At 37.0% G+C, this 26,996-nt stretch overlaps 1 protein-coding gene across 4 annotated transcripts in view; it reads left to right on the top strand.

The window, feature by feature from the left end:
- Positions 1–26,996, top strand: part of LOC131431038 (basement membrane-specific heparan sulfate proteoglycan core protein) — a 746,275-nt gene that overhangs the window by 222,771 nt on the left and 496,508 nt on the right. For all 4 annotated transcript variants that reach the window (XM_058596469.1, XM_058596470.1, XM_058596473.1 and 1 more), the window contains 3 exons: positions 24,930–24,959; positions 25,118–25,477; positions 25,760–25,891. In XM_058596469.1, the coding sequence (XP_058452452.1) occupies positions 24,930–24,959; positions 25,118–25,477; positions 25,760–25,891 (522 nt within the window). The remainder of the gene's footprint in view (positions 1–24,929; positions 24,960–25,117; positions 25,478–25,759; positions 25,892–26,996) is intronic.

Genomic DNA, 26,996 nt, shown 5'->3' with positions numbered 1-26,996 from the left:
TAATCAACATTGCAGAAAACGACGAAATCCGGCAAGGAGAGTTACTCGTTCTCTACTTCTTGCAAAAACACGATATCGAGCCAGTGGTTGCTGATGAAAGTACGAAGCACATATATTTTCGTGGGATTGGTGATCGTGCCGATGTTAATTGAAGCGACGTTGTATGATGTGAGAGCCATTTGTTCTGTTACTTTTGCACCATTTCAACATCGTCCTCGTTTTCTCGAAGTAGATTTTTGCCAGCCGGCCGGCCTCTCAGTTTTCGGCTGCTTGCAGACGAATCGTCGGGTACGTTACCATTGCCGCTTTGGTTTCGTGTTTTGCTGCTTGGTTTCCTGAACAGTTCGACTGCATTCACGCTAGTATTGGGCAGCTTGTCATTTTACGACAGTGCTTGTTGTTTCTCATATTTAATATTGTGGTATTCAATTCAAAATTTTTCTCTTAGATTTTTGAAAGAAACCAAGGGATTGTTTGTGCATTAACTAGTATAACATACAGAATGAATCAGCTCTTTGCTCGCGTAGGGCATCCTTAAGAAAACGAAGTGGGTGTACTTTTATAAGTACTTCCAGTACCGGAACCTGAGAACCAGTATAATCGAAGTCGGTTCGTACGGCCACCAACTAACATGACGTACAAACTCTACGAACAGAAGTCATAGTCATTTGATCTACGAACTTGATCAATGGCCCGATAGTAGCTTTCAAACCAGCCTAAATATGTTTAAATCGGTTCAGCCATCTCCAAGTCGGTTTTCACAGTGATTGCATAGCCTTTCTGTATGAGAAAGAAAAAAAGTTTCGTATTTGTGATTTGTACAAAATTGGTCTAGTTGTAGAATAAAAACATGGGAAAAATCCGAACTCTAATTTTTGATTCGGATGGAATTTTGTTACAATATAGGTGAGATGACCCTGAAAAATTCACGTTGGGCACTTTTTAGGAAAAAATCTGTTACATGATTTTGCGAAATCGAAAACTTGTTTTGTATGCCAAAAGTCTAAGAATTGCATGAAATTTGCTTTTAAGTCCCAGAAAGTCGATTTTGAGTCCCAGAGGGTCGATTTTTTCAAAACAAAAATATTTCCTAGTTGATACTTAATCTCAACGTTTCATCCCATTCTAAGACATTTGGCACAAAAAAAAATTCTATTTCTGGAATCTCACTCTGTGGTGATTTCTCAAGATCGAAAATTTTAAAACTTTAACCGCCCGTGCAATATTTGAGTTAGATCGGATATGGATAAGGAGGGCTATCCATATCCGATTCAACTCAAATTTTGCATGGGACTTCTTTCGAGGAACTTAAGCTTTTTAGCACCACCGCTTTACGAAATTAGAGGTGATCCCAAAATATTGCCACCCTTTTAAATATTAGAACGGAAAAAACAACGTGTTTTGTCGGTTACGTCGCTTATACCATCATATCTCCGGAACCAGAAGCCGCATTCATTCGATCTCCGAACTTGATCAATGGGCCAATAGTAGCTTTGAAATGAGCCTAAACTTGTTAAAATAGGATAATGAACAAATTACACGGTAAAAAATAATACGTTTTGTAAGTTACGTCACTTATATCACCATATCGCCGGAACCAAAAGTCACAACCATTTGATCTCCGAACTTGATCAATGGACTAACAAAAACTTTCAAACGGGTCTTGTTAAAATTGGTTCAGTCATCTCCGAGAAACTTGCACGGTAAAAAAACAACGTGTTTTGTCACTTATACCATCATATCTCCGGAACCAGATATCATCAGTAAATTTTCTAACTTGATCAATGACCCAATACTCATTCAGTAAAAACCATTCTAGCGAAGAGGTTGTGTTTCGATTGTACTGGCTTGTGAGTTAACGGCTGCTGCCGAGACAATTCTAAGCTTCAGGTAGTTAAAACTACTAGTGCTCATAGCAAACGCAATATTCGGGGCGTTTTCTGACTGAAAGCTAGCAACGAAGGCCATCCCGTTCATACGCACAGAGGTGTAGAGACACAGAGGTGCGAGAGCATAGAAGTGACGAGTCACAGAGGTGCCATCGCATAAAGGTGCGAAGACGAAGGGATGCAAAGGCACAGAGGTGCTAAAGCAACCCAGTGCTGATCTACCAGGTACCAGAATTTGTATGCTGCGTAGGATCGAAAGAGACGACATATATCGCGAGGAGCTACACTGCAAGCATCACATTTGATCGCCACCAAGAGCAAAAGCACTGTACCTGTGGTCAAGTACAGGCAGTACACCAAGTTCAGTGGTGTCCACAACGACGGCAGAGCAACTGAGATAGTAGAAAACGACAGAAGACTGCCAATTGGAAACAGCAGAAGACTGCCAATTGGAAATCGTTGGATGAGCTTCACGTCGTTCTTTACGATAAAGGAACAGAGACATCAGCTACAAGGTAGATTTAACTTAATAACATAACATAAGTTTTCATTTTGATATTATTTATTTAAAAAAAATTAATGTAATGGATGACCTCATGGAAGATCATCCGAATCCGATTCTACTACGGATACTAGTAAGAGCTTAAATACTCCGAGGGCTAAACATTATCCACAGGGTACCACTGGGCCATGGATAGTCTATCTTCGAAAAAAAGAAAAGATTTTAAATTTGATGCAAATTACAAAGGATTTGACATCACATTTCTCTGAAGTTAAAGTTATGTAAAGTTAATAGGGATAAAATTCGAGTTGTTGTTAACGACTTGAAACAGGCAAACGATATTGTAACCTGTAAATTATTTGCTGTTGAATATAGAGTTTACATACCATCGAAGGAGGTGGAAATTGACGGTGTTGTGACTGAAGCAAGTCTGACAATCGATGATTTACTTAAAAATGGAGTTGGTCGTTTTAAAAACTCCATGCTTGAGGGAGTTGAGATACTCGAGTGCAAGCAATTGTACTCAGCATCTATTGTCGATGGAAAAAAGTCTTATCGTCCCTCAGATTCGTTTCGCTTAACATTTGCCACATCTGCGTTGCCTAGCCATGTCTATATCGATAAAATTCGTCTTCCTGTTCGGCTTTTCGTACTGCATATTATGCATTGCACGAACTGTAAAAAAATCGGACATACAGCTACTTACTGTAGCAATAAGTCCAAAAGTATCAAATGTCAAGGGCCTCATAAGGATAATCTTTGCGATAAAGATGTTGAAAAATGTGTTTATTAAGGGGAGAGTCCTCATGATGATCTTTCAGTATGCGCTGCATTTAAGTTGCGTAAAGACAAAATGAAGCTTTCTTTAAAAGCACGGTCCAAGCGCACATATGCAGAAATGCTTAAAACGGTCGTACATGTCTCCCCTTTGGAAACCGAAAACGGGTTTTCAAATCTTGCGGATCCAGAGGAATCTGACTCTGATGGAAATAGTGAAGGTACCTCGTTTGTCACTCTTCAAGGGTCTGGTAAGAGGAGATTACCAAACCACAAAATACCAAAAAAGACACCTAAAATTACACCTTTAAAAAAAGATCCCCGTGTTAAAGCTAAAAAGACAAATTTAAAACCAACAACTGTACCTCCTGGTTTGTCAAATTCACAAACCAATCCAGGAACTAGCTCAAGAAAATACAATACTCCAGTGGAATCCGTTTCACATTCACCAACAGGATTACTGAAGTTTTCGGAAATTGTAGAATGGATTTGCGCAGCATTCAATATTTCTGAACCTCTAAAGACCATCATAACGGCATTCCTTCCAATAGCTAAAGCTTTTTTGAAACAGTTATCAGCTCAATGGCCAGCTCTCTCAGGTTTTATATCATTTGATGGATAATTTATCATCCGCCGCAAATGATTCAATCACTGTCCTGCAGTGGAATTGTCAAAGCATCATGCCAAAACTTGATTCATTTAAAGTTTTGTTGCATAGTCAAAAATGTGATGTATTTGCTTTGTGTGAAACATGGCTTACATCAAAAATAACCTTAAATTTTAATGACTTTAACATTATACGTCTCGATAGAGACTCCCCGTATGGTGGAGTGCTTTTAGGAATTGAGAAATGTTATTCCTTTTATAGATTAAACATTCCTTCGACTTCTAGTATAGAAGTTTTTGCTTGTCAAATAAACATTAGAGGAAAGGACATTTGCATTGCTTCGGTATATATTCCTCCAAGAGCTCAAGTTGGACAGCGACAGCTTAATGAAATTGTCGAAGCCCTTTCTACTCCACGTTTGATTTTAGGAGATTTCAATTCGCACGGAATGATGTGGGGGTCCGTTTACAATTGTAGCAGATCATCTCTAATATATAATATTTGCGCCAATTTTAGCATGACGGTACCTATTGGTAGCATGACACGGATCCCAAGACCTCCTGCACGTCCAAGTGCATTAGATTTATCTCTTTGCTCGACTTCAATTCGACTAGATTGCACCTGGAAAGTACTTCCTGATTTACACGGTAGCGATCATTTACCAATCATCATCTCAATTAGCAGTAACAAAAGCATTGCTAATTCAGTTAATATTCCATATGATTTGACAAAAATATTAACTGGATTAAATACCAAAGTAATATTTCAAGTGTCTTTACTTCAATGAAAGAGCTCCCCCCACTAGAAGAATATGACTCGTTTGTTCGATTCTGGAGGCCGCAGAATAAGCCCAAACCAAACGATTTCTTAGTCCATCGTCTAACAGAAGGCCTCCAAACTCAAAATTTTGAAAAATTCTATACTTTAGAAACCAAGTACAAGAGCATACTTCGGGCCAAGAAATGTAGCTATTGGAGACATTTTGTCGAAGGTTTGTCAAGAGAAACCTCAATGAGCACTCTTTGGAATACGGCCAGACGAATGAGGAATCGAAACGTAGGAAATGAGAATGAGGAATACTCGAACCGATGGATATTTGATTTTGCGAGAAAAGTTTGTCCAGATTCTATTCCTACGCATAGCATTATTAGGGAATCTTTTCCAAATAATGGTTCCGTTGATAGCCCCTTTTCAATTATGGAATTTTCCATAGCACTCATGTCTTGTAACAATAACGCTCCTGGGTTGGACAGAATTAAATTAAACTTGGTGAAGAATCTGCCCGACCACGCAAAAAGTTTGTTGGAATTGTTCAACAAGTTTCTTGAGCAAAATATTGTTCCACTTGACTGAAAGTTATCGCCATTCAAAAGCCAAGGAAACCAGCTTCCAATCACAACTCTTATAGACCCATTGCGATGTTGTCCTGCATCAGAAAATTGTTCGAAAAAATTAATCTACGACGTCTCGACACTTGGGTCGAGACGAACGGTTCGTTGTCAGATACTCAGTTTGGCTTCCGTAGAAATAAAGGGACCAATGATTGCCTTGCATTACTTTCGTCTGACATCCAAATTACCTTCGCAACAAATGGCATCTGTATTTTTAGACATTAAAGGAGCATTTGATTCAGTTTCCATTGATGTTCTTTCAGACAAGCTCCACCAACATGGACTCCAAGCGGTTATAAATAATTATTTGCACAACCTTTTGTCAGAGAAACGCATGAATTTTTCACTTAGCGATTTGGCAACATTCAGAATTAGCTACATGGGTCTACCGCAAGGCTCATGCCTCAGTTCGCTCCTTTATAATTTTTACGTGAATGACATTGACAGCTGTCTAGTAACCTCATGTAAACTAAGGCAATTGGCAGATGATGGCGTAGTTTCAGTTACTGGACCCAAAGCTATTGATCTGCAAAAACCATTGCAAGATACCTTAGATAACTTGTCCGTTTGGGCTGTTCATCTGGGTATCGAATTCTCTGCGGAGAAAACAGAGCTGGTGGTCTTTTCAAGAAAGCATGATCCCGCGTAAGTTCAGCTTCATATGATGGGAAGAATGATCCAACAGGTTTTGACTTTCAAATACCTTAGGGTGTGGTTTGATTCCAAATGCACGTGGGGAGGACACATTAGGTATCTGATAACAAAATGCCAACAAAGAGTAAATTTTCTTCGAACAATTACAGGATCTTGGTGAGGTGCTCATCCGGAAGATCTAATAAAATTGTATCAGACAACGATACTTTCAGTAATGGAAAATGGATGCGTTTGCTTTCGTTCCGCTGCAAACGTTCATATTATCAAGCTGGAACGAATTCAGCATCGCTGTTTGCGAATTGCTGTAGGCTGCATGCATTCGACACATACAATGAGTCTTGAAGTTCTAGCGGGAGTTCTTCCATTGAAAGAACTCTTTTGGGAGCTTTCATCGCGACTGCTAATAAGATGTGAGGCACTGAATCCCCTAGTTATTAATAACTTCGAAAGGCTTGTTGAGCTTCAAACTCAAACAAGGTTCATTACAGTATATTTTAACTATATGTCACAGGAAATCAACCCTTCAAGATATATTCCTATCCGTGTCAGCCTCCTAAATGTCCCTGACTCAACTTTATTTTTCGACACATCCATGCAGCGCGAAGTGCGTGGAATCCCGGAACACCTACGCTCGTTGGAAATCCCAAAAATATTTGCAAGTAAGTTCAGGCATATTGACTCTTAGAAAATATTTTACACGGACGGATCACGAATTGAAGAGGCTACTGAGTTTGGTATATTCAACAATAATGTTTCGGTCTCATTTAGGCTTCAAGAACCTGCATCTGTTTTATAGCAGAGTTAACAGCAGTTCATTATAGTTTGAGTGTAATCATCACATTTTCTCTTCACAGATAGTCTGAATGAAACTGAAGCCATTCGTTCAAACGCTGCTGGCAAAAATGAACCGTTTTTCTTGGGTAAAATAAAACAATACCTGAACGACGTATTGAATAATAATTATCAAATCACAATAGTTTGGGTCCCGGCTCATTGCTCCATTCCAGGCAATGAAAGAGCCGATATTTTAGCCAAACGTGGTGCTATTGAGGGTGAAATTTATGAGAGACCGATTGCTTTCAACGAATTCTATAGCGCGTCTCGCCAAAGAACACTTGCCACCTGGCAAGCTTCTTGAAATAAAGATGATCAGGGTCGGTGAATGCACTTAATTATTCCTGAAATATCGACAAAGGCATGATGCAAGGGACTCATTCATTCGTGTGGTTTCCGGATTCATGTCCAATCACTACATCTTAGACCTACATCTCCTTCGAATTGAACTCTCCGCGACTAATCATTGTGCTTGTGGCGAAGGTTACTGCGATATTGACCATGTCGTTTGGACATGCGTGGAGTATCGTGATGTCAGATCTCAACTAATAAATTCCTTGCGTACCCAAGGTAGACTATCGAATGTCCCAGTTCGCGACATTTTTGCTTGTCGTGACCTTTCTAACATGAAACTTCTTTATTATTTCATTAAGTCCATTAGAGTTCCAATTTAAATTTTATTTTATGTTAGACTGTTTTCTTTTCCATGAGTTCAACCAATAGCCAGCTATCTTATATTAAATAAAAGTGATGGAATGATACAAACAAACCTGAAATAGTTATAAGATCATGTACAAAATAAATGTATTTCATTTAATGTAATTTATAATAGCAACTCGCTTGATAAAAACAGTATTTAGATTAACTAATGAATACCAACATACTAATAAGATATTCGAAAAATATTTGGTTTAAAGTACTATGTATTGTGGATGCCACGGCGAAGAAAAACTTATGTATATTGCCTATGAAATAAACGTATTTATGAAAAGAGGCCCCGCTCGATAGTCGATTTTTTCAGCAATTCCAATACCTCTCTATAAAGAAAAGTAAAACGTTAAATACACACATATGCACTTACGCACATACACACACAGACATTTTGCGTACTCGAAGAACTAAGTAATACAGTATGCGTCAGAAAATGATGAGATTCAAACATTTTTAATTTCATTGGAGCATAGTATCTTTATTTTCAACTTTAAACATAACCTGTATTAACATAACAGGTTCGTAGAAGATTAAGCTTTCTCTTCACTCAATATGTCCCCCATTTGTATTGATGACCGCTTCTAGACAACGCCTGAAGCATTTACAGACCTTGGTAATATAATCTGCTGACATTTCTCTCCAATGCTTTGTTCGAGTGAGGATGTTACACGTGCTTCAATACTCGCCCATGCACTGAAATTCAGAGGATTTACGCCAGGCGAGCTAGGTGGTCACATCTCTTTGGACCAGAATTGAGGCATGTGCTCCCTCAACCAAATTTGTGTTTTCTTCAACGTGTAAGCAGGGGCCCCATCTTGCTGGAACACAATATTTGCAACCTTAGCATAGGTAGATGCAATCCAAGGCAAAACATGATCCTTAAGAACTCTTAAGTACACATCTATGTTCACTTTCAGGACTCCATTTTTTGGCCATCGGAAGTAACCAATCCAAACAACATTGCCCCCTGCTGTATGTTTGGTCTGAAACGTAGATTTGATGTTTGTCAGGTACATCAGGTGCTTTCTTGGAACTTATATACATCGGTTGGTGCGACTGTTGGACACGCTGTCGACAGTAAACAGCTTCTCATCCGTAAAGAGAATGACGGTGGACCTCTTCTTCAGATTACTAAGCAGTTTCTTGCTTCGCTCCACTCCAGCTGCTTCGATTCTCTCAGTAATCAAAGGTCTTTAAACACGAGCTCTAAATTTTCCTTTTAAGTCATATCAACAACTCTTCTTACCGTTGCTTCTGATACATTAGCCTGCTTTGCCATTATTTTCATACTCCGAAAGGGATTACGAGTTGCTTTTATCTTAATGGATTGTATCAACCCTGGTGTTCTCACAGATCGCTTCCTGCCACTTCTAGGGTTTCTTGCTACTGTTGGGAGTCATACTGACGCCGTGACATGACATACAGTAGCCCTTGAACATTTTAAAAGAACCATGATATCTGAAACTGACTTCTGGGCGTGAAGTAATCTAAGGATGTCATACATTTTTCATAAAATTTTCCTTAAAAAAACAAATTCAAATATACCAATCTGTTTGTAAGCAATAACTGACACTCGCAGTAAAACTTTGTTAAACTAGGTTGAGTGACTTGAGCGGTAAGGTAGTGAGAGTCAAAAAATTTTGTTATTTTTTCTTCAAAAATAAATATAAACAAGTCGATGAAGAGGTTATGTATGGGTGTTGTCAATAAAGCGGTTGAGATCTCAGAGATGGCTGGACCGATTTTAATCAAACTAATCGCAAATGAAAGGCTCCCCGTCATCCAGAACGCTATTCAATGGTTTTGAGATCGGATGTTTACTTCTTGAGTTATGCGAAGTTTTATACCAATATTTTCAGTTTTTTGACAGTATATGTCACATTTGACCTTGAAAACAGAATATGTTTTCATACTTAGATTCCGCATGGTAAAAGCTATCCAACAAGCCATATATTGTTAAAATCCGTTCATTTTTAACGGAGATATCGACATTTTTGTGTAAGCGACTTTTTCCCCTATTCCAGCAGTAGGAGTTTTGAGCGCTGTATGACAAAGCATTGCTTAGGAGTAACGTGAAACACGATGTTTTATACTGTTACATCGTTTCTAAGTACCAAAAAGACTGTGTACAACATCATTTTTCATGACTTTTGCATCGGAAGGATTTTAACACGGTTCGTTTTTGGCAACATAATCGTTCGAATATGACACATGTAAACAAGATGATGGCAGTATTTTCTAGTTTAAAGCAATTCCATAATTACATTGATTAAAACTAATTACAGCAATAAATTCTTAAAGAACATGACACCCAGATATTATTCCAATCAGTTCGTCGAGATCAGCAAATGCGTGTGTGACAAATAACTTCACTTAACTTTCTCGGAGATGACTCAACCGTTTTCTACAAACTCAGATTCATATGAAATGTCGTATGCTCCCAAACAAGGTCCCTGAATTATGTTTTGGTCCGACTTCTGATTCCGAAACTACAGGATGATATGTGAAACGAAATTAAAATCATTTTTCTCGTAGATAGTTGAACCGATTTAAGATTCAAATGAAATCTAAAAATCATCTAAGATTCAAATGAAAAGTTTTAAGATTGTATAAAACTACTTGCTTTTCAGTCAGATCCAACTTCCGGTTTAGGGGATACAGGGTGATTAGTATAAAAATGTCTATTTCACATAAATTAATCAGGTTTATCGGGTTTGCAGATTTGGATAGTCGATAATCAAATAAACTTAAATCAGTTTTAGTGGTATTCAGTTTTCGATTCGGATTTAATTCGCACTACGATTTCTCAAATATGTTTACACTGATTTTCATACATTTTGAAACAAATGTAAATTATACAGCTACTCAGGTGAATTTATCTGACTTTGGCTGCACCGATTTTTGGATTCCTGTTCCAGTATCGAATCGTTTCTCAAAGCTCAATCGTTTTCTAAAAAAAATAAATCGACAAAGACAAAATTAATTAATTTTATCAAATTCTGACTTCCGATTCTGGAATTCCAGGAAGAATTTTCATAGCAGATATAGAAGATGACAATCCCGGAAATCTTTAAAGTTGGACTCAAAACTATTGCAATTTATTCGTCATACGAATTGATTTGGGTTATGTTGATTCCTGAATACCGGCTCTGGAAGTACCATAAATAACCGTAAACTCAAAAGTGGAACTCACTTCGACATCTCGCGGAATATTCAATCGATTGTCACATGTTTAGATTCAAATTCGATCAGAAAAGCTTCGACATTTTATTTATTTTATTTATTTCGTCAAGCAAATGTAGACTACATATAAATTGTTTACAATGTTCACTTACATACTACGCATTATTTCTACGACAAAGCTGAGATTTGATTTGATTTTTTGACATAGTAAAGTCAAGATGTTCGCAGTATTGATTGTAATGGCGCATTATTCGATTGACTGGACTGTATTTTGCATAATTTGTTCTAGCTTATTTTTCTAAAAATAATTTCCTGGAACGTAGTTGACGGCTAGGTATATAAAAATTTAATTGCGATAATAATGGAGCTGATTGAATGCGTTGAGAAATAATGTCGTTGATAAAATAAAGCATTGCAAAGTCGCGGCGTTCTTTAAGTGTTTGAATATTGATGAGCATGCAGCGTGCTTCATATGATGGTAGAGGAAATGCTGTCCAGTTTAATTTACGAAGTGCATATAAAAGAAATTGTTTTTGAATAGATTCGATGCGTTCTTCGTGAATAATATTGTATGGATTCCATACTAGGCTGCAATATTCCAAAATAGGTCTGACATATGTAGTGTATAATAATTTAATTGTGTATGGGTCCTGAAAGTTATGACTGAAGCGTTTAATAAAGCCCAGCATGCTATTAGCTTTATTGATTATGGTATTGTAGTGTTCCACAAAAGTGAGCTTGGAGTCTAAGATTACGCCTAAATCTCTTACAATTTTACATTTTTCTACAAGTTGATTTCCTAGATGTATGTTTATAGGTATAGTTTAATTTTTCCTACTGAAAGTTATTGAGTTACATTTTTTTACATTGAGTTGGAGTAGACTTTTGCAGCACCAAATGTGGAATAGATTGATTTCGTTCTGGAATATTACAGCGTCGTTGATATTTTTAATTTCCATGAAGAGTTTCATGCCGTCTGCATATACAGGGTGATTTTTTAAGAGCTTGAGAACTTTTTTAAACAATAAAACGCATAAAATTTGCAAAATCTCTGCGGCAATTTTGCTTATTTACGTAGCCATTCAACCAGAAATGAGCCTCATCGCTGAACAAAATTTGTCGATAAAAAAGCGGACTTTCCGAATGGACCACCTAAGACGCAGCCGCGGTCAACATTTAAATGAAATTATCTTCAAAAAGTAAATGTCATGTACCAATCTAACGTTTAAAATAAAGAACCGATGAGATTTTGCAAATTTTATGCGTTTTATTGTTTAAAAAAGTTCTCAAGCTCTTAAAAAATCACCCGTTATAAGCACTTTCAGATTTTTGAGTATGAAGGAAATGACGTTTATATGTAAAATGAAAAGGAGAGGCCCTAAGTGAGAACCCTGAGGTACGCCAGAAGTTACATTAATTGGTTCAGACAGAATGTTTTGGAAGCGGACTGCCTGTACACGATTCGTTAAGTATGATTTGAGCCATTCCAGAAGAGTATGTTTTATGCCATATTTTTGTAGTTTGTGTAGAAGTAATGGTATGTCAATACGGTCGAAGGCTTTGCTAAAGTCAGTGTAAAGAGTTTCTACGTAGTTGCCGACGTCCATTGCATTCAGAGAGAATGTCATAAATTCTAAGAGATTTGTTGTTGTTGAGCGGCCTTTAAAAAAGCCATGTTGTTTGTTTGTTATTACATTTTTAAGTTGATGAAAAAGTTTTTCATTTACAATTTTTTCAAATAATTTTGGAATGCATGAGATAATGGCTATTCCACGGTAGTACCGAATGTTAGATTTTGCACCAGATTTAAATATTGGTACAAGAAAGGAAGATTTCCATGCTTTAGGAAAAGTACATTTATTAAGTGATAAGTTAAAAAGTAGTTGTAGTGGTAATGTAAGTTCTTCAGCAAGATTTTTTTTAAATATTGGTGGTATACTGTCAGGTCCAGGCCCTTTTGAGGCGTCTAAGTTTTTCAGTGCTGTCGAAATGTCATGTTCTGATAGATAGATAGGTGCATTTGAGATGGAAAATTGTTGCTTTTTAGTTTAGTTTTTGTGTAGTTAAAAAAGTTCTTAGGGCAAGTCTTTATTTCGTTTTCAATTTTGCGGTTGTATTCTTCGTGTGCTGTGTTAATGGCTATTTTGAGTTGATTGCATATATTTAAGTAATTTTAAAGATGAGCGTCACTTTTTTCTTGTTTGTAAGTTTTGTGTGCTTTTTGTTTCCTATTTTTCAAATGTTTTAGTTGTGAATTGAACCATACAGGTAATTTGCTGTTATGATTTTTTCTTCTTCTTTTCATAGGCAAAGTTTCGGCTAATATTTTGTTTATAATGTGATAGAATTTGTTTACTTCGACGTCGACATTTCCTTCTGTACTCAGTATGTTCCGCCAATTTATTATATTTAGTCTACACTTGACTTCTTCAAAGTCAATTTTATTGTATTCCGGCACTTCCTCATATTCCAAGTCGTAGGGAAGGGATGCATTGTGTGTAAATAATGAATATTCAATTGCGGTGTGAAATGCTTCATTTTTCCATAATGGCAGGTTTGATGCATTCACACAAAAGTCTTCTGTGCAATTTGTGAAAAGAAGGTCTAAATATGCATTTTGTTGATTTTTTACGGAGTTTACTTGATGCAGGCCAAAATTAGAAATTTTGTCGAAAAAGTAATGCAATGTTGCGTTTTCTCCTACGACTGGAAGTAAGATTGATTCATTTTCAATGTCAGAGATGAAGTCCGCATTACGTTGATTGAAGTCGCCAAAAATATGAAGCTTTACTTCAGGTTCCATATTCGAAATACTTGTGTCTAAAGATTGAAAGAATAATTCAAAAGAGAAATTGTTCGCATTTTCGGGTGGGAAGTAGACAGAGCAGTAAATATGTTCTTCTCCCAATATTGAAAATCAGTTCCAAGGATTACGTCGAAAGAGGAGGTTATTAAATTTTGATGAATTTCTTTCATTTTGGCCGGGCTTTTCATGCGGTTGAAATTTTGGCAATAGACCAAAATTTCAGTCACATTTTGTCTATGAAGCGAAGAAGTTTTTGAGAATTCTGGAATACTTACATTACTAATTCATGTTTCTATTCCTTCGTCAAAGGGCGTCGTTATTTCCGAAAATTCGGCCTTGTAAAATTATGTTCGGCTTCCCGGATTAGTTGGAGTCGGCGGATACGTTCACTTGTCAAAAATTTTCCATAAGAGTCCAGGTCGGCCAGCGCTTCCTTAGGTTTCATTCCATATTCCTGATGCACTTCGATGAAGATTCGTAGGAGGTGGTCAGGTGTTGTTGGAAGGCCTTCTGATGCTAATAGCATTTTTATACTAGTTGGTGTCATACCCTCGATGCATACTGTAGGTTGTTGATTTTTCATGTACGACATTGGTGTGTGAGTGACGATCATGATAACTTGTGCATCTATTGTGCTGAATCAAATTGTGATAGAATTTATGTGAAAACATTACTTTTCGTAAAGAATTTAGTGCAACACTAAGTGCGAGACTGTATTTTATTCAGATAAGTAGAGTGCATTTTCTGTGCATGCCTATATTTGGTGCTATTTCGATTTAATTATTCCCGTTCAGCGTTCGCCTGAACAAAAGGCGTCGTTTCGGGTGAATTGAATGATATGTGTATTGTTTTTGCATTCTGTTTATTTGTCCTTCTGCTGTCTCGGACCGTTTGGTTTGCGCAGAAATGATGGGTGAGTGTGGCAGGTGCAAAGAGAAGCTAACAGTATCGGATCGGATAGTATGTTCTTTTTGTAATAATGGTTTTCATCAGAAGTGTTCAAACCTTACGAAGGCAATGGTGAACTGGCTTTCCGAAACTCCGATGCTTTTGTATAAATGTGGAGAATGTCTTTCAGGTGCATCTAATGTGGTGTCTGGTGGTGGTGGTCATTCGTTCAGTAGCGATATGAGGAAGGAGATGGATAAACTAACATCCATCGCGGAATCATTTGCTGGTGAGCGGCAGAGCATCATATCGCAGATGAACATCGCATTGGAGAACGGAATTGAGAGACTGATTAAATCCTACAATGATACTCTTGAGAGTAAAATGACATGCTTGGAAAACAGTGTGGCCAGAAAGTTGGAGGATTTGAAAGGTTTCTTGATTTCGAGTATTAAGCGAAATGATAATGAATTGGATGTAATGAACAGAAAAAAAGTTGTTGTAGGAAGAAAGACTTACTCTGAGTCTGATGGTAATCCTAGACGAAAAAGAAAGTTAATGACTGATAATGAAGATGAATCGACAGGTATGGACATTAACGATTTTGAAAATAATGACGAGGTTTTTAATAAAAATAATAAAATGACATATGCGAATGTTCTGTCTGGAAAATTTACAAATAAGAACAAAAGTAATAAAAATAGTAAGACTCGTTCGGTGATTTTGATAAAACCAGTCGAGACATCACAAACGAGTGATGATACAAGGAAATTTTTAAAAGACAAGCTAGATTCAAGAGCACATAAGATTAGTAACTTTAAAAACGGTAAAGATGGCTCGATTATTGTTGAGTGTGCAGCCGGGGAAGATATTACATTAGTGAAAGAGAACATCGAAGGCAATTTGGGTGCCAACTACAGTGCTGTTATACCCACACCCGGAAAACCAAAAATTAAAATAGTGGGGATGAGTGATCGATATTCCTCTGATGTCTTCATCGATCTTTTAAGAAGTCAGAACGAGGGCGTTGCGATCGAAGATGTGAAAGTTGTTGCTAATTTTGAAAATCCACGCTCCAGATATAACAAATATAATGTAATAATAGAGGTTGATAAAAACACTTATAGCAATCTGATGGCAGCCCAAACGGTTAGTATTGGATGGGATAAGTGTTCTATTTACGAGGCCTTTAATGTACTGAGATGTTTCAAATGTGGAGAGTTTGGTCACAAGAGTACAAATTGTGCGAATAGAGAGACTTGTTCTAGATGTAATGCAGCACATAGAAATTCTGAGTGCTCTTCAACTGATTTTAAATGCGTAAATTGTCTAAAAATTAACTCGGAACGTAGAATGAATTTGGACATAAATCATCCGGCATTCAGTAAACAGTGTCCAGTATACCGTAGGCTGCTTGAATCGAAAAAGAAAAACGTTTTGTCCAGTGGATAGCAACTAACTGACAGGAGGCTATCGGAAATTTTGTATTTGAATATAGCCGGTTTGTCTACTGACTTTGTCGCAATGCGGCATCTTGTAGAGGATAGAAGGCCCTTGTTAGTTATGCTATCGGAAACACATATAGTTGATTCCAGTGCATTTGATCAGCTGGGTATTCCTGGTTACACTGTTGCTTATTGCTTATCGCATTCAAGACATACCGGTGGAGTAGCAATTTACGTAAGAGAATCGATTAAGTTCAGCATTCGATCAAACGAAATGATTGAAAATAATTGGTTTTTGGGCATATCAGTTGAAAGAGGCATGCAGCAGGGAAATTATGGAGTTGTATATCATTCTCCTAGTTCAAGTGACCGTCGTTTTCTGGAAATTTTAGAAAACTGGTGGGAAAGCTTCTTAGATTTCAGTAAATTGAACATAATTTCAGGAGATTTCAATATTGACTGGCTCAGGGACCAAGATTCGAATCATTTGAAACAGTTGTCAGAATTCTTCAACCTCAAGCAAACTGTGAATGAATTCACGAGAATTTCCAGACATAGTAGAACTTTAATAGATCACGTGTATTCAAATTTTGACGGTATTCGTTCATTAGTGGCGGACGGTTGTAAGATTTCGGATCATGAAACAATCTCAGTTTACTTGACGAGAGGTTCCATACTAAAAGAAAAGAAAATTAAAATAAAATGCTGGAAAAAATACTCAAGCCAAGCTATATCTCAACTGGTATCAAGAAGCCTGGATTTTACGCAGTCAGCTGGAAACTTAGATAGCAGAGCGACTGTTCTGACTGACGTGTTGAAAAGGTGTACTAGTTGCTTGGTATCTGAGAAATACGTTAGCTTGACTAACTCGAGCCGGTGGTACTCTTTAGACCTTTTACGGTTGAAGCGAGAGAGGGATAAAAAGTATAAAACGTTTTGCAGAACTAACAACGAAATTCACTGGCGTGGATACACGAATGCTCGGAATATATACTCACGAGCCTTGAAAAAGACTAGATGTGAATATTTCCAGAGGAAGATCGATCAACATCAACGAAATAGCAAGGAGTTGTGGAAAATCCTTAAACAAATGATTAAGCCAACACATAGTTCTTCGAAAAGCATGAGTTTTGATGGGATAGATGAACGGTGTGAGCAAACCATAGTTGAAAAATTGAACAGTTATTTCATAAACAGTGTTCAACTGATCAATCAGAGTATTGATCAGGTCAGTGAACCTAGTGAAATAACACAGTCGATAAATAACAATTGCAGATTTGAAGGGTTTCACCCAATCACTTTTGGACAGTTAAGAGATATTTGTTTTAATTTGGAAAGATCGACAGGTATCGATAACGTCAACGCAAAGGTGATACAAGATTGCTTTCATGTTATCGGACACGATCTTCTAAACTTGATAAATGAATCGATACAAACTGGGCACGTACCGAAAGTTTGAAAAGAATCATTAGTTATTCCTATTCCCAAAGTTGCTGGAACGGATAAAGCCGAAGAGTACCGTCCCATCAACATGTTGCACACGCTGGAGAAAATATTGGAACATGTAGTTAAGGACCAGTTGATGAACTATTTGAACGGTAATAATTTGCTAATGCCGGAGCAATCTGGATACCGAGAGGGACACTCTTGCGAAACCGCTTTGAATCTGGTATTAGCAAAATGGAAAGAGAGAATCGAAGTTAAAGAGACTATTCTTGCAGTGTTCTTGGATCTAAAGCGCGCTTTTGAAACAATCTCAAGACCTTTATTGTTACAAACTCTACAACGCTTTGGCATTGAAGGAGTAGCATACAAATGGTTTGAAAGCTATTTATATGATAGAAAACAAAAGACTGTATTTAACGATTTTGTGTCCAGTTCTCTAGATAACTCACTTGGAGTGCCTCAAGGCAGTGTCCTAGGACCAATTTTATTTATTATGTATATTAATGATATGAAACGAGTTTTACGGTTTTGTGATATCAATTTATTTGCTGACGACACGGTTCTGTTTATTGCATCTAAGGATTATAATGAAGCTGTTGCACACTTTAACGAAGACCTACATTCTCTAGCACGTTGGTTAAAATTCAAGCAATTGAAATTGAATGTCGCAAAGACGAAATACATGGTTATTTCTTCTGCGAGCACTAGACATGATGCTAACGTTGAAATTGATGGTGAGATTATTGAACGCGTTAGAGAGATGAAGTACCTTGGAGTCGTAATTGATGAAAAGTTAACATTCAAATCTCACATTAATAACGTGATCAGGAAGATTGCCAAAAAGTACGGAGTATTGTGTCGTTTGAAAAATGATTTAACGATCAGTAGTAAAATTCTTCTGTATAAATCAATCATTTCACCACACATTGACTTCTGTTCATCCATTCTGTTTCTTGCTAATAGTACACAAATCATGCAATTACAGCGACTGCAAAATAAAGTCATGCGATTGATACTTAAATGTAATAGATACACTTCCTCTACTTTTCTGCTGAGTGCATTACAATGGCTTTCGGTCAAACAAAGATTTATTACTTAACAATGGTGTTAATTTTTAAATTAATAAATGGTATGCTGCCTCGATATTTGTGTGATCGAGTTGAGAGAGGAAGTGATTTACATAGATATAATACCAGAAATGCATCAGATGTAAGAACACCAAACTTTCTATTAGGCAGATCACAGAATTCGCTACTGTACAAAGGAATAATTTTTTTCAATTCGATGCCCAGACAAATTAAACGTGCTACAACTCTAAATGAGTTCAAACAATTATGTATTTCACATGTAAAATCTGTCTTATGAACCGATTTTAAAATATATATTATAATTTGATTTCTTTAAAATTATGTAAAATGAAGGAGAATGTATTTTGACTTATCACTATTTTTTGTAGATGTTAGAAGTTATTATGATCTGTATGATGATGATGGATTTTTTTGTTATTAGTATTTTAGAGTTGATAAAGATAAAAAGTAAATGAGTTGTCTACAAAAGTTTGAGCCCGCGCGCGTAAAGCAGTCAAAGACAATCTAGAAATGGAATAAGGCTGAATTAAGAGATGTTATTGTTTGAGACCAATTATGATTTTCTTGAGTTATGCTGGGATTTACAGTTGTTGAAATTGGGCTTGGCTCTGCTCATTCGCAGTCTCGTTATTCCATCGTAGCTGGTGGTGATAACGATGAACTGGTCCGGCGGGAGGGGCCTGGTGAATTATTGTCTGATACTGGTCGAGATATTGGGTTCGATTCCTAATTTGTTCAAGGATCTTCCCGGGTTGGAAATTTTCTTGATCAACACTGGATAGTAATTGTAATATATAATATAGTATAGTAATTTCTTTTTGTTCGGCTGCTCTATCGAAGGAATATCTATGCCTGCTAAGTTAACCAGCTCGTTTCAATTTTTGATTACTGGTTAAAGCATGTAATAATATTAATTATCACTTAGATAACTCGTTCAGCTCACACCTTTGTAGGGGTATGAGGTGGGACCATCATCATAATCATCAATACAGACGGACGACGTGCATTATTTTCGGGTCACGAAGTCTTGCTTTCAAGAAGCGTTCGTCGCCATTTGCAGATTGTGAAGTAAGACGTACAATGGGAGGACGCATTGGATCAATTTCGAATAGGCTGTCTGTATTCATGTCCTGTGATATTGCAGACGTATTTATGTTCTGTGATATTGAAGATGTGTTCACATAGTTAGTGGATGGTGCAGCTTCGATGTCATTACTTCCTAAGACCGGAGTAGTGTTGTTTTGAATACTTCTTGTTCCTTTGTAAGGGTTGGTTGTTTCACCTTTTTGAAAATTTATGAATTTTGAGGCAATATCTGCACCTGGATTCCCGGAGAATTGAACCCGTGCAGCTGCTAGTAAGTCTTTGTCCAAGGGTAAGGTATATTGTAATGACACATTATTGTTATTGTTGTGGCAGGTATTGTTACTATTAGTGTTCAAGTTGCTGTTGTAGTGCACATTATTGTCGTTGTTGTTGTTGTTGCTGTTGTTGTTGTTGTTGTTGTTGTTGTTGCTGCTGCTGCTGCTGTTGTTGTTGCTGTTGTTGTTGTTGTTGTCGTGTTTGCTGTTGTTGGTGTAGTTGTTGTTTTTACTGCGTATACTGTAATTTGCATTATTTTGTTGTTTCCGCTTCCGATGTTTTCGTCTGAGGTTTGCTTTTTCTGCTTGTTTTTCTTGCAGCCGTCGAGTGCGCTGTTTCTTGTCATACTCACTCCAGTCTCGTTTCCAGATATTTTTACTTCCAATGAAGCGCCAGCCACTGTCGCATGTTTGAATTTCCTTCTCTTTGAGTTCTTCAGCTAGAGACTTAGGTTTGGTATTTTGGTCCTTGGTTCCGATACTGGAGATTGAAGTCGATATTGCTTTGACTTCATCTCTCAATTCTTCCAGAATAGTGTTAGGTATTATTGCAGGGACTTCAGATTTGGTAGGTCGTAAGAATTTTTCTTCGAGGCGAAGAAGCCGTTCGCTCATTTCCTTGATGTGCTGGTCATTTACTTTACTAAAATCGCCAACGTTTTTTATGGCACTGTGTAACGAGGCCTCGAATGACTGCATGCGCTGACCTACTTTACCGCAAATGTTGTGGTCGTTTCTGCTGATACTGGACAATGACTGCTTCACGTCGATGAGCAAGCGCTCGACACTGTCGAATATTTCCAGGTAATGGGTTTTCATGTCTGCAGTGGTCCGGTGATACGTTTCCGTTTGATTTTTTGTGTACTTTAGAAGTTGCTCCTGTTGATGAAGTAGCTTTAGAGTTTCAGCTCCTGTCCTTATTAAATGTTGACAGTCGGCACACACTGGTACCATAAATGGTATGGAATGGTACGATTTTTCACAGAATTCACATTTCCAAAGGAAGCGATCGTCAATATTTACACACGATTTTACACCGCACTTCATTATTCTTGATAAAATTTGTCCGAAAGGCTATAAAAAAAGCCCGCGCGCGACGTAGACTACGCGTCAAAAAATAAATAAATATAAATTACTTGCGGAGCGCTCGAAAAAGCGAACCGCGCCCGATGACTGTTCGAGGCGAAAATAAAAGGGTAATGAATTATTGAAATCTCAAATAGCCACTTATAACGACGGTAATTAAAATAATGTCATGAAAACTGAAACACCGAAGAATATTTATGCAAAAAACACATGCGGATTGATAAATAAAAGGTATCATCTCACTGCTAGGTGGATTAAGCACGTTTTTATTTAATAATTTAAGTTTGAAGGCACACTGTCTAACCTCTAAGATTTTGAGGGCAGAGGTATAACACTTAGTTGCTATATTAAACAAACTGAGTTTCATTCAATTCTTAGACTATCATGCCTTTCGTTGGTTTAGTTTTCGGTAAATCTACACTGAAAATTATTATTTTAGGCAAGGAAAAGTTGTTTTCAAATAACCTTTTTACACTAAAATTTCCCAACTTCAATTTGTGACTGTAGGTAGGGAACAGTGGGTTTTTTTCGAATCGACTTTGAATTTTCAAAATCGACTGTGGAAACCGACTTTTCATCTGAGGCCCGGAGGGCCGAATGTCATTTACCATTCGACTCAGCTCAACGAACTGGGCCAATGTCTGTGTGCATGTGTTTATGTGTGTTTGTATTAAACAAAATATGCACTCACTTCTCTCGGAGATGGCTGAACCGATTTTCACACACTAAGAATCAAATGAAATGTCTCATGGTCCCATAGCCTGCTATTGAATTTCATCCCGATTCGACTTCCGGTTCCGTAGTTACATGGTAATATGTGAAAATTAAAGAAAAAGTGCCCGAGTAATAGTCTAACATAAAAATGAGAACAAATTGAAATCTGATTATGATAACATCAGATTGAAATCCTAATATTAGAGTGACTATAATCAGAGTGGCGACAGCTGTTCGTTTGGAATGACAGCTCCCAGTTCCAAACGAGCAAACGACCTGTCAATTCAATGTAAAGCTAATGGAATGTTTTGAATTGTTGCCAAAATTTCGGATGAGATGTCGTCACTCTGGTTATAGGCACTCTACCTAATATGATATCGACTCATTAAATTTTCAATTTATATCACAATATGTTATCACTTTGCGTTTCGCTTTAAAAAAAAGTTTCAAGGCAAAAGTTTTGCGATACTCAAAAAACGAAAAAATTATAATCAACAACTTAAATAATCAATTGAAATTGGCAAATTTAAAAGTTAAGTTTCAATGGAAGAATTATTCCTTGTGGCAGTTGACTGCAACCATAACACTGAAGCAATTATTTTTTTCGACATTTTTTCAGCTTTTTCGCCAATAATGCTCGTTCTTTTTAGCCACGAGAATATTGGTGTAGAACCACACACCTGGGAGGCATTGTATAAATTGCCGATCATCGGTACCACGTTTATTTGAAGCTGGTCAATCTGAATAGTGGCTTTTTCATTCCCATCTTGCAGATCGTCAGCCGTCATCGATTTCTTTTTAGATACGTTAAGTATTCGGTACTGTAACAATTTTTGCGTTTAGTTTAAAAAAATGTTTCGACATTTGTAGTCATACGACGTCGTGAAGTTCATTTCTAAAGTCTTTTGACCATTATTTTCGGGGATCTGGATAGTCATAGTAAGTTTTGTGCACCAACTAACAAGTCCTTTAAATTAGATCAATTCACTTTTAAAGAACTCGCTCAATTCTCGGAGTAATGGATCTTTCAATATGCAAATCATACCTAATTCGGTATTTAAAGTGATTGCATAGTAGGGTTGAATTGAATTGAATATCGTTTATTTCAAGCCAGCATAGTAGGGTTGCTGTAGCAATAGATATCTCATCAGTAGAGTAATCATGTTAATTTATGGACTAGTCGACTCTCAATCAACGATTGTTGGTAAAATTGAATGCAATGTTTATGCTTCGACTGTAAGAAACAGTTCGACAATTGTGTGATATTGCTGTTTATAGCCTCGAAAAAAAACTCGAAGCAAATTTTCATCTAACTCGTAGAGTCAATGTAGCTCTCGAACAGAGACAGTAGATCTCACTCTAACTTATGGTTTTAGTATATGAGATGACTACTAAAGTTGAGATGAATTTCTCATCGAATTTTTACATGCGGAAAACAAAAACACAAAACATCTTCTCACCAAACCCTGCGTATGCCTGTTGGAGAGCAAGTTTGACAAAAACTAACTCCACCGGGCTTTTCCCTGCTCCAAATAAACAAATGCAAATGCGAAGCTGTTGGAAGCACGCGAATCCATAAATAGAAGCGAAATTATAACTAACGTTTCAGTCCTACGCGTGGCATGCTAGAGGTAGGTTGTTGCTAACCAACAAGACAAAGAGTGCCATAAAACGATTTGAAGCTTTAATTATGTTGTTTTCGCTTGATGCCAAACCTAACCCAGTTTCCACCCTAACTGCTGTCAAACCGTTTGTTTGAAGTCAGTTTCGAACCTAGTTTCAACGTTGTTGAACTGAAAATCGAGTCAGTTTCCAACCTGGTTTTTAAATCAGTTTTACTCAAACCCCCGTTGCTAAGTGCGAAATCAACACAGTTTCGTAAAAAGTGTTTGTTTGATGAAACTACCCTGGGTCAGTTTCAGTTTTCTCAAGCGAAAACGACATTAGTATGCTCTGATCTTGTGTCATGCAAGCTCGGATGAAATTCCATGTAATGTCGTTTCGCCTGAGAAATTGACATCTGTCCCAGGGTAAATTTTGAGTGCTTAGGATTAATTTCTAATTTATATAAGATCAACTCGATTGAACGATTCAACCGAAATCGCAGAATGGTAGAGAAACTTAACGATATAAAAATAACTTCTTGCATACAAAACTTGAACACAAGCTTGGCGAAGAGAGGTATCAAAATCGTATTGCAGGTATGTACAAATATATAATAGTATACATTTGGGATATTGGTGTAATTTCGTCGGCTGTAAAACAAACAATGTTCAGTGTTGGTTCCTAATCAAGATCAATCTAGGCAGACTCTCGTGCAATTGCGGATTCAAAAATGTGACGATTGATTGAACTGTTTGATTGTAGATCATTAAAAATGTTGGTTGCCTTGTTCTACATCAATGGCTCGTACAATCCCATGGGGCTGATCCTTGTAGTTTTTTAAGTGCTTAATTACAAACCACGACAATAAACAACTGATGTTTGTAATTTCTGAAAAGAGGCACAAATAAAAAATAAACAATGAGGAAAATGTATGGCCAATTAGAACATAGCTATAGTTCAATTGGATAAAGCGGGAGGTCATTATCCGGTCTTCACTAGGATACAATCAAATTCATTACATTTGCATTCATCGAAAGTTTTGAAATCAACGTTAAATGAATGAAATAAGAAGAATGCAAGCATTTATGTTTTTTCCTATCCCTTTCTACACTATCGATACAGCAGCTAGAATAATTATGATCAGATTGTTTCTATAAAACCATAACAGAATAATACTACAAATAGTTTGAGCGGCATTTGCAAATAAGTGTGTAGACAGATGTGTGTATATACTATGGTATAGAAACTGTGCGGATATATCACTGAGTGATAGTATTGTTATATTTGATAATGCACAAACCATTTCTTACAGCATTTGTTAAAAATGGCAGTTTTTGCAAGGTAGCGTAACTTAACAGCCTATTACTTTCGGTATATTGTAGAATCTGGTCCGACTTCTAAGGGAACTAGAACTAGATTAACCGAAATGTGAATTTATCGTTTTCTAAACGATGAGAAACAATGGCACCAAACAATCATTTATCCTCGAAATACCATTTCTGTGTACGTAAAGATATGGTTTCGATACACACAAAAACCAAAATCATCAATTCGAAGAAAAAACTAGAAAAAAGTGACATCTAAGTATTCTATCATTTTTAAACCGAGACTTACTTTTTAAAGAGATTTTTAGTGATTTAGATAACATTGAAAAGACTAAAGCTTTGAATCGATGCAACCCAGCCAGACATTTTTCGAGAAACCAAGAGCAATTTGTGTGCAATGCTATAAGCTATACAGTTTTGTAATTCATTAAGAAATTTTTACTGTAGGATTTAAATGAAATAATTAAACGAAAAAAAATAATCTAGAGATTCTTTGAATATGCAATTTATTTCTTATTTGTGTGCTAATAAAGAATTAATGCAAAATAAATTTGTGTAAATTAAAAAAAACCATATTTATGAATATTTTTATGTTTTTTTTCTGTTTAACGATGTAGGTGGTTTGGAAGAAGATTACGGTAATACAGGTACACAAAAAAAGTTTTTTTTCAAAATTTTATTGCATTATCATTCGATATGAAAATAATTATAATAAAAGTCATAGGCCAACTAATACCATACACGCTTGCATCTACTTTCAAAATTGATGAGTCCACCTTTATATAATAAGTTTTTTCTTGTTCAGACTATCATGAATCAATCAACCCGGATAAGTCACATGATCTGTTCACCGAAAAGCCATTTATCATCGAACACCCGTATACAGAGTCTAATGTTGAGCGAATGACTGCAGTTTCTAGTGTTATTACCTCGAACGGAGAAGACAAAGGTGATCGAGAAGTCGGCATAGTGCCACCGACGGTACCCGTAATGAAAAGCTCAGTGGACGCATCCTCCAATGCCATCACTCACACCGAGGATAAGTGCCGTGGTGATGACAAATTCCGATGCGGCCAGACCAATGTATTCATCTGTGAAGTACAAAAATGCGACGGGAAACGAGATTGTCCAAATGGCGAGGATGAAAATCCGGCCGATTGTGCGAGTGGGTTCCAATCAAAGATTTTAGTCTGTTTTTATTAAAATCTAGTTAATTGTGTTATGCTAACCTATGCCTAATTCCATACAGATGCTTTTTGAGTCCTTTGTGTGTATGTAATCTCGTTACTTACTCAACAATAAACGAGCTGAAATCATAGAACGAAATAATCATCGAACCATACCTGTTTACTACATACATTTAACTCTCACATCTAAATCGCTATTTTAATTGTCTTCAACCATGTTTTTTTCAATGTATAACATTAGCTTCAATCTCCGATTTTAGATTGTACCGATGATGAATTCAGCTGTGATCCAGACCGATGTATTCCGAAGCACAAGGTGTGTGACAATGAACGTGATTGTGACGATGGTTCCGACGAAGTCAATTGCAAGTCCATTGTACCACCAATTCGAGGTAAGATTATTTATTATTTTAAGTGTCCTTAGAATTTTTAATTGCAATTAAATACGGTTATTTTGATAATGCTTTATATAAAAATATGAGCTGTCGATAAATAATCAGTTCATTCGACTCTTTCTCTCTCTCTCTCTCTCTCTCTCTCTCTCTCTCTCTCTCTCTATCTCTCTCACTTCTCTCTCTCCTCTCTCTCTCACTTCTCTCTCTCCTCTCTTATGGTCCTATACGGAATTCCTGAATTTCGTCTGGATCCAACTTGCGGTTCCGGAGTTATAGGCTAAAGTGTGTTCAATATTGTACACCGTCACTTAAACCGGCGAAACAAAACACGTAAAAAACTTCCTAAAGTGGTGCTGATTCCGACTATCCTGGTTCCCGGTTTCCGGTTCCGGAAGCACCGGAATTAGTGGTCATATATACCAAAATGGATCTCACTCACTTTTCTCAGCGAAGGTTTGACTGATTTTCACAAACTTATAAACAAATGAAGGTCTTCCTGTCCCATACTGAATTCCTGAATTTCATCCAGATCCGACTTCTGATTCTGGAGGTATAGGGTAAAGTGTGTTCAATATTGTACATCGTTACTTAAACCGGCGAAACAAAACACGTAAAAAATATCATAAAGTATTGTCAAAACTACACAAATCGATAGTCACACTCACTTTTCTCAGCGATGTATCTACCAATTTCCACAAGCTTAGATTCTGATGAAAGGTCTCACAGTCCCATACGGAATTCCTGAATCTCATCCGGATCCGACTTCCGGTTCCAGAGTTATAGGGTAAAGTGTGTTCAATATTGTACACCGTCATCAGTGAAACAAAATACGCAATAAAATATAAACTGGTCTCAAAACCACACAAATCGATAGTTATTATCTGTAGGCAGCTAAACAAACCGATTCTGGCTATTCTCATTTCCGGTTTTAGATTAATTTTAGATTATCATTGCATGCAGAAACGTACCCAGAGGGGGGCCCAAGGAGCCCTGGAATAATAATGAATGATGCGAAACGAGCAGTGTCAAAACTAAATGATATAGATGTTAAATCCAGGGCACAATAAATGACAATAAAAACCTGTTTTAATCCACCTAGTGG

This window comes from Malaya genurostris, chromosome 2, assembly GCF_030247185.1.
Source record: "Malaya genurostris strain Urasoe2022 chromosome 2, Malgen_1.1, whole genome shotgun sequence".
In the NCBI taxonomy this organism is placed as follows: Eukaryota; Metazoa; Arthropoda; class Insecta; order Diptera; family Culicidae; genus Malaya; species Malaya genurostris.
The sequence above is the reverse complement of the archived record's forward strand: the minus strand, read 5'-3'. Positions and strand labels throughout refer to the sequence as shown.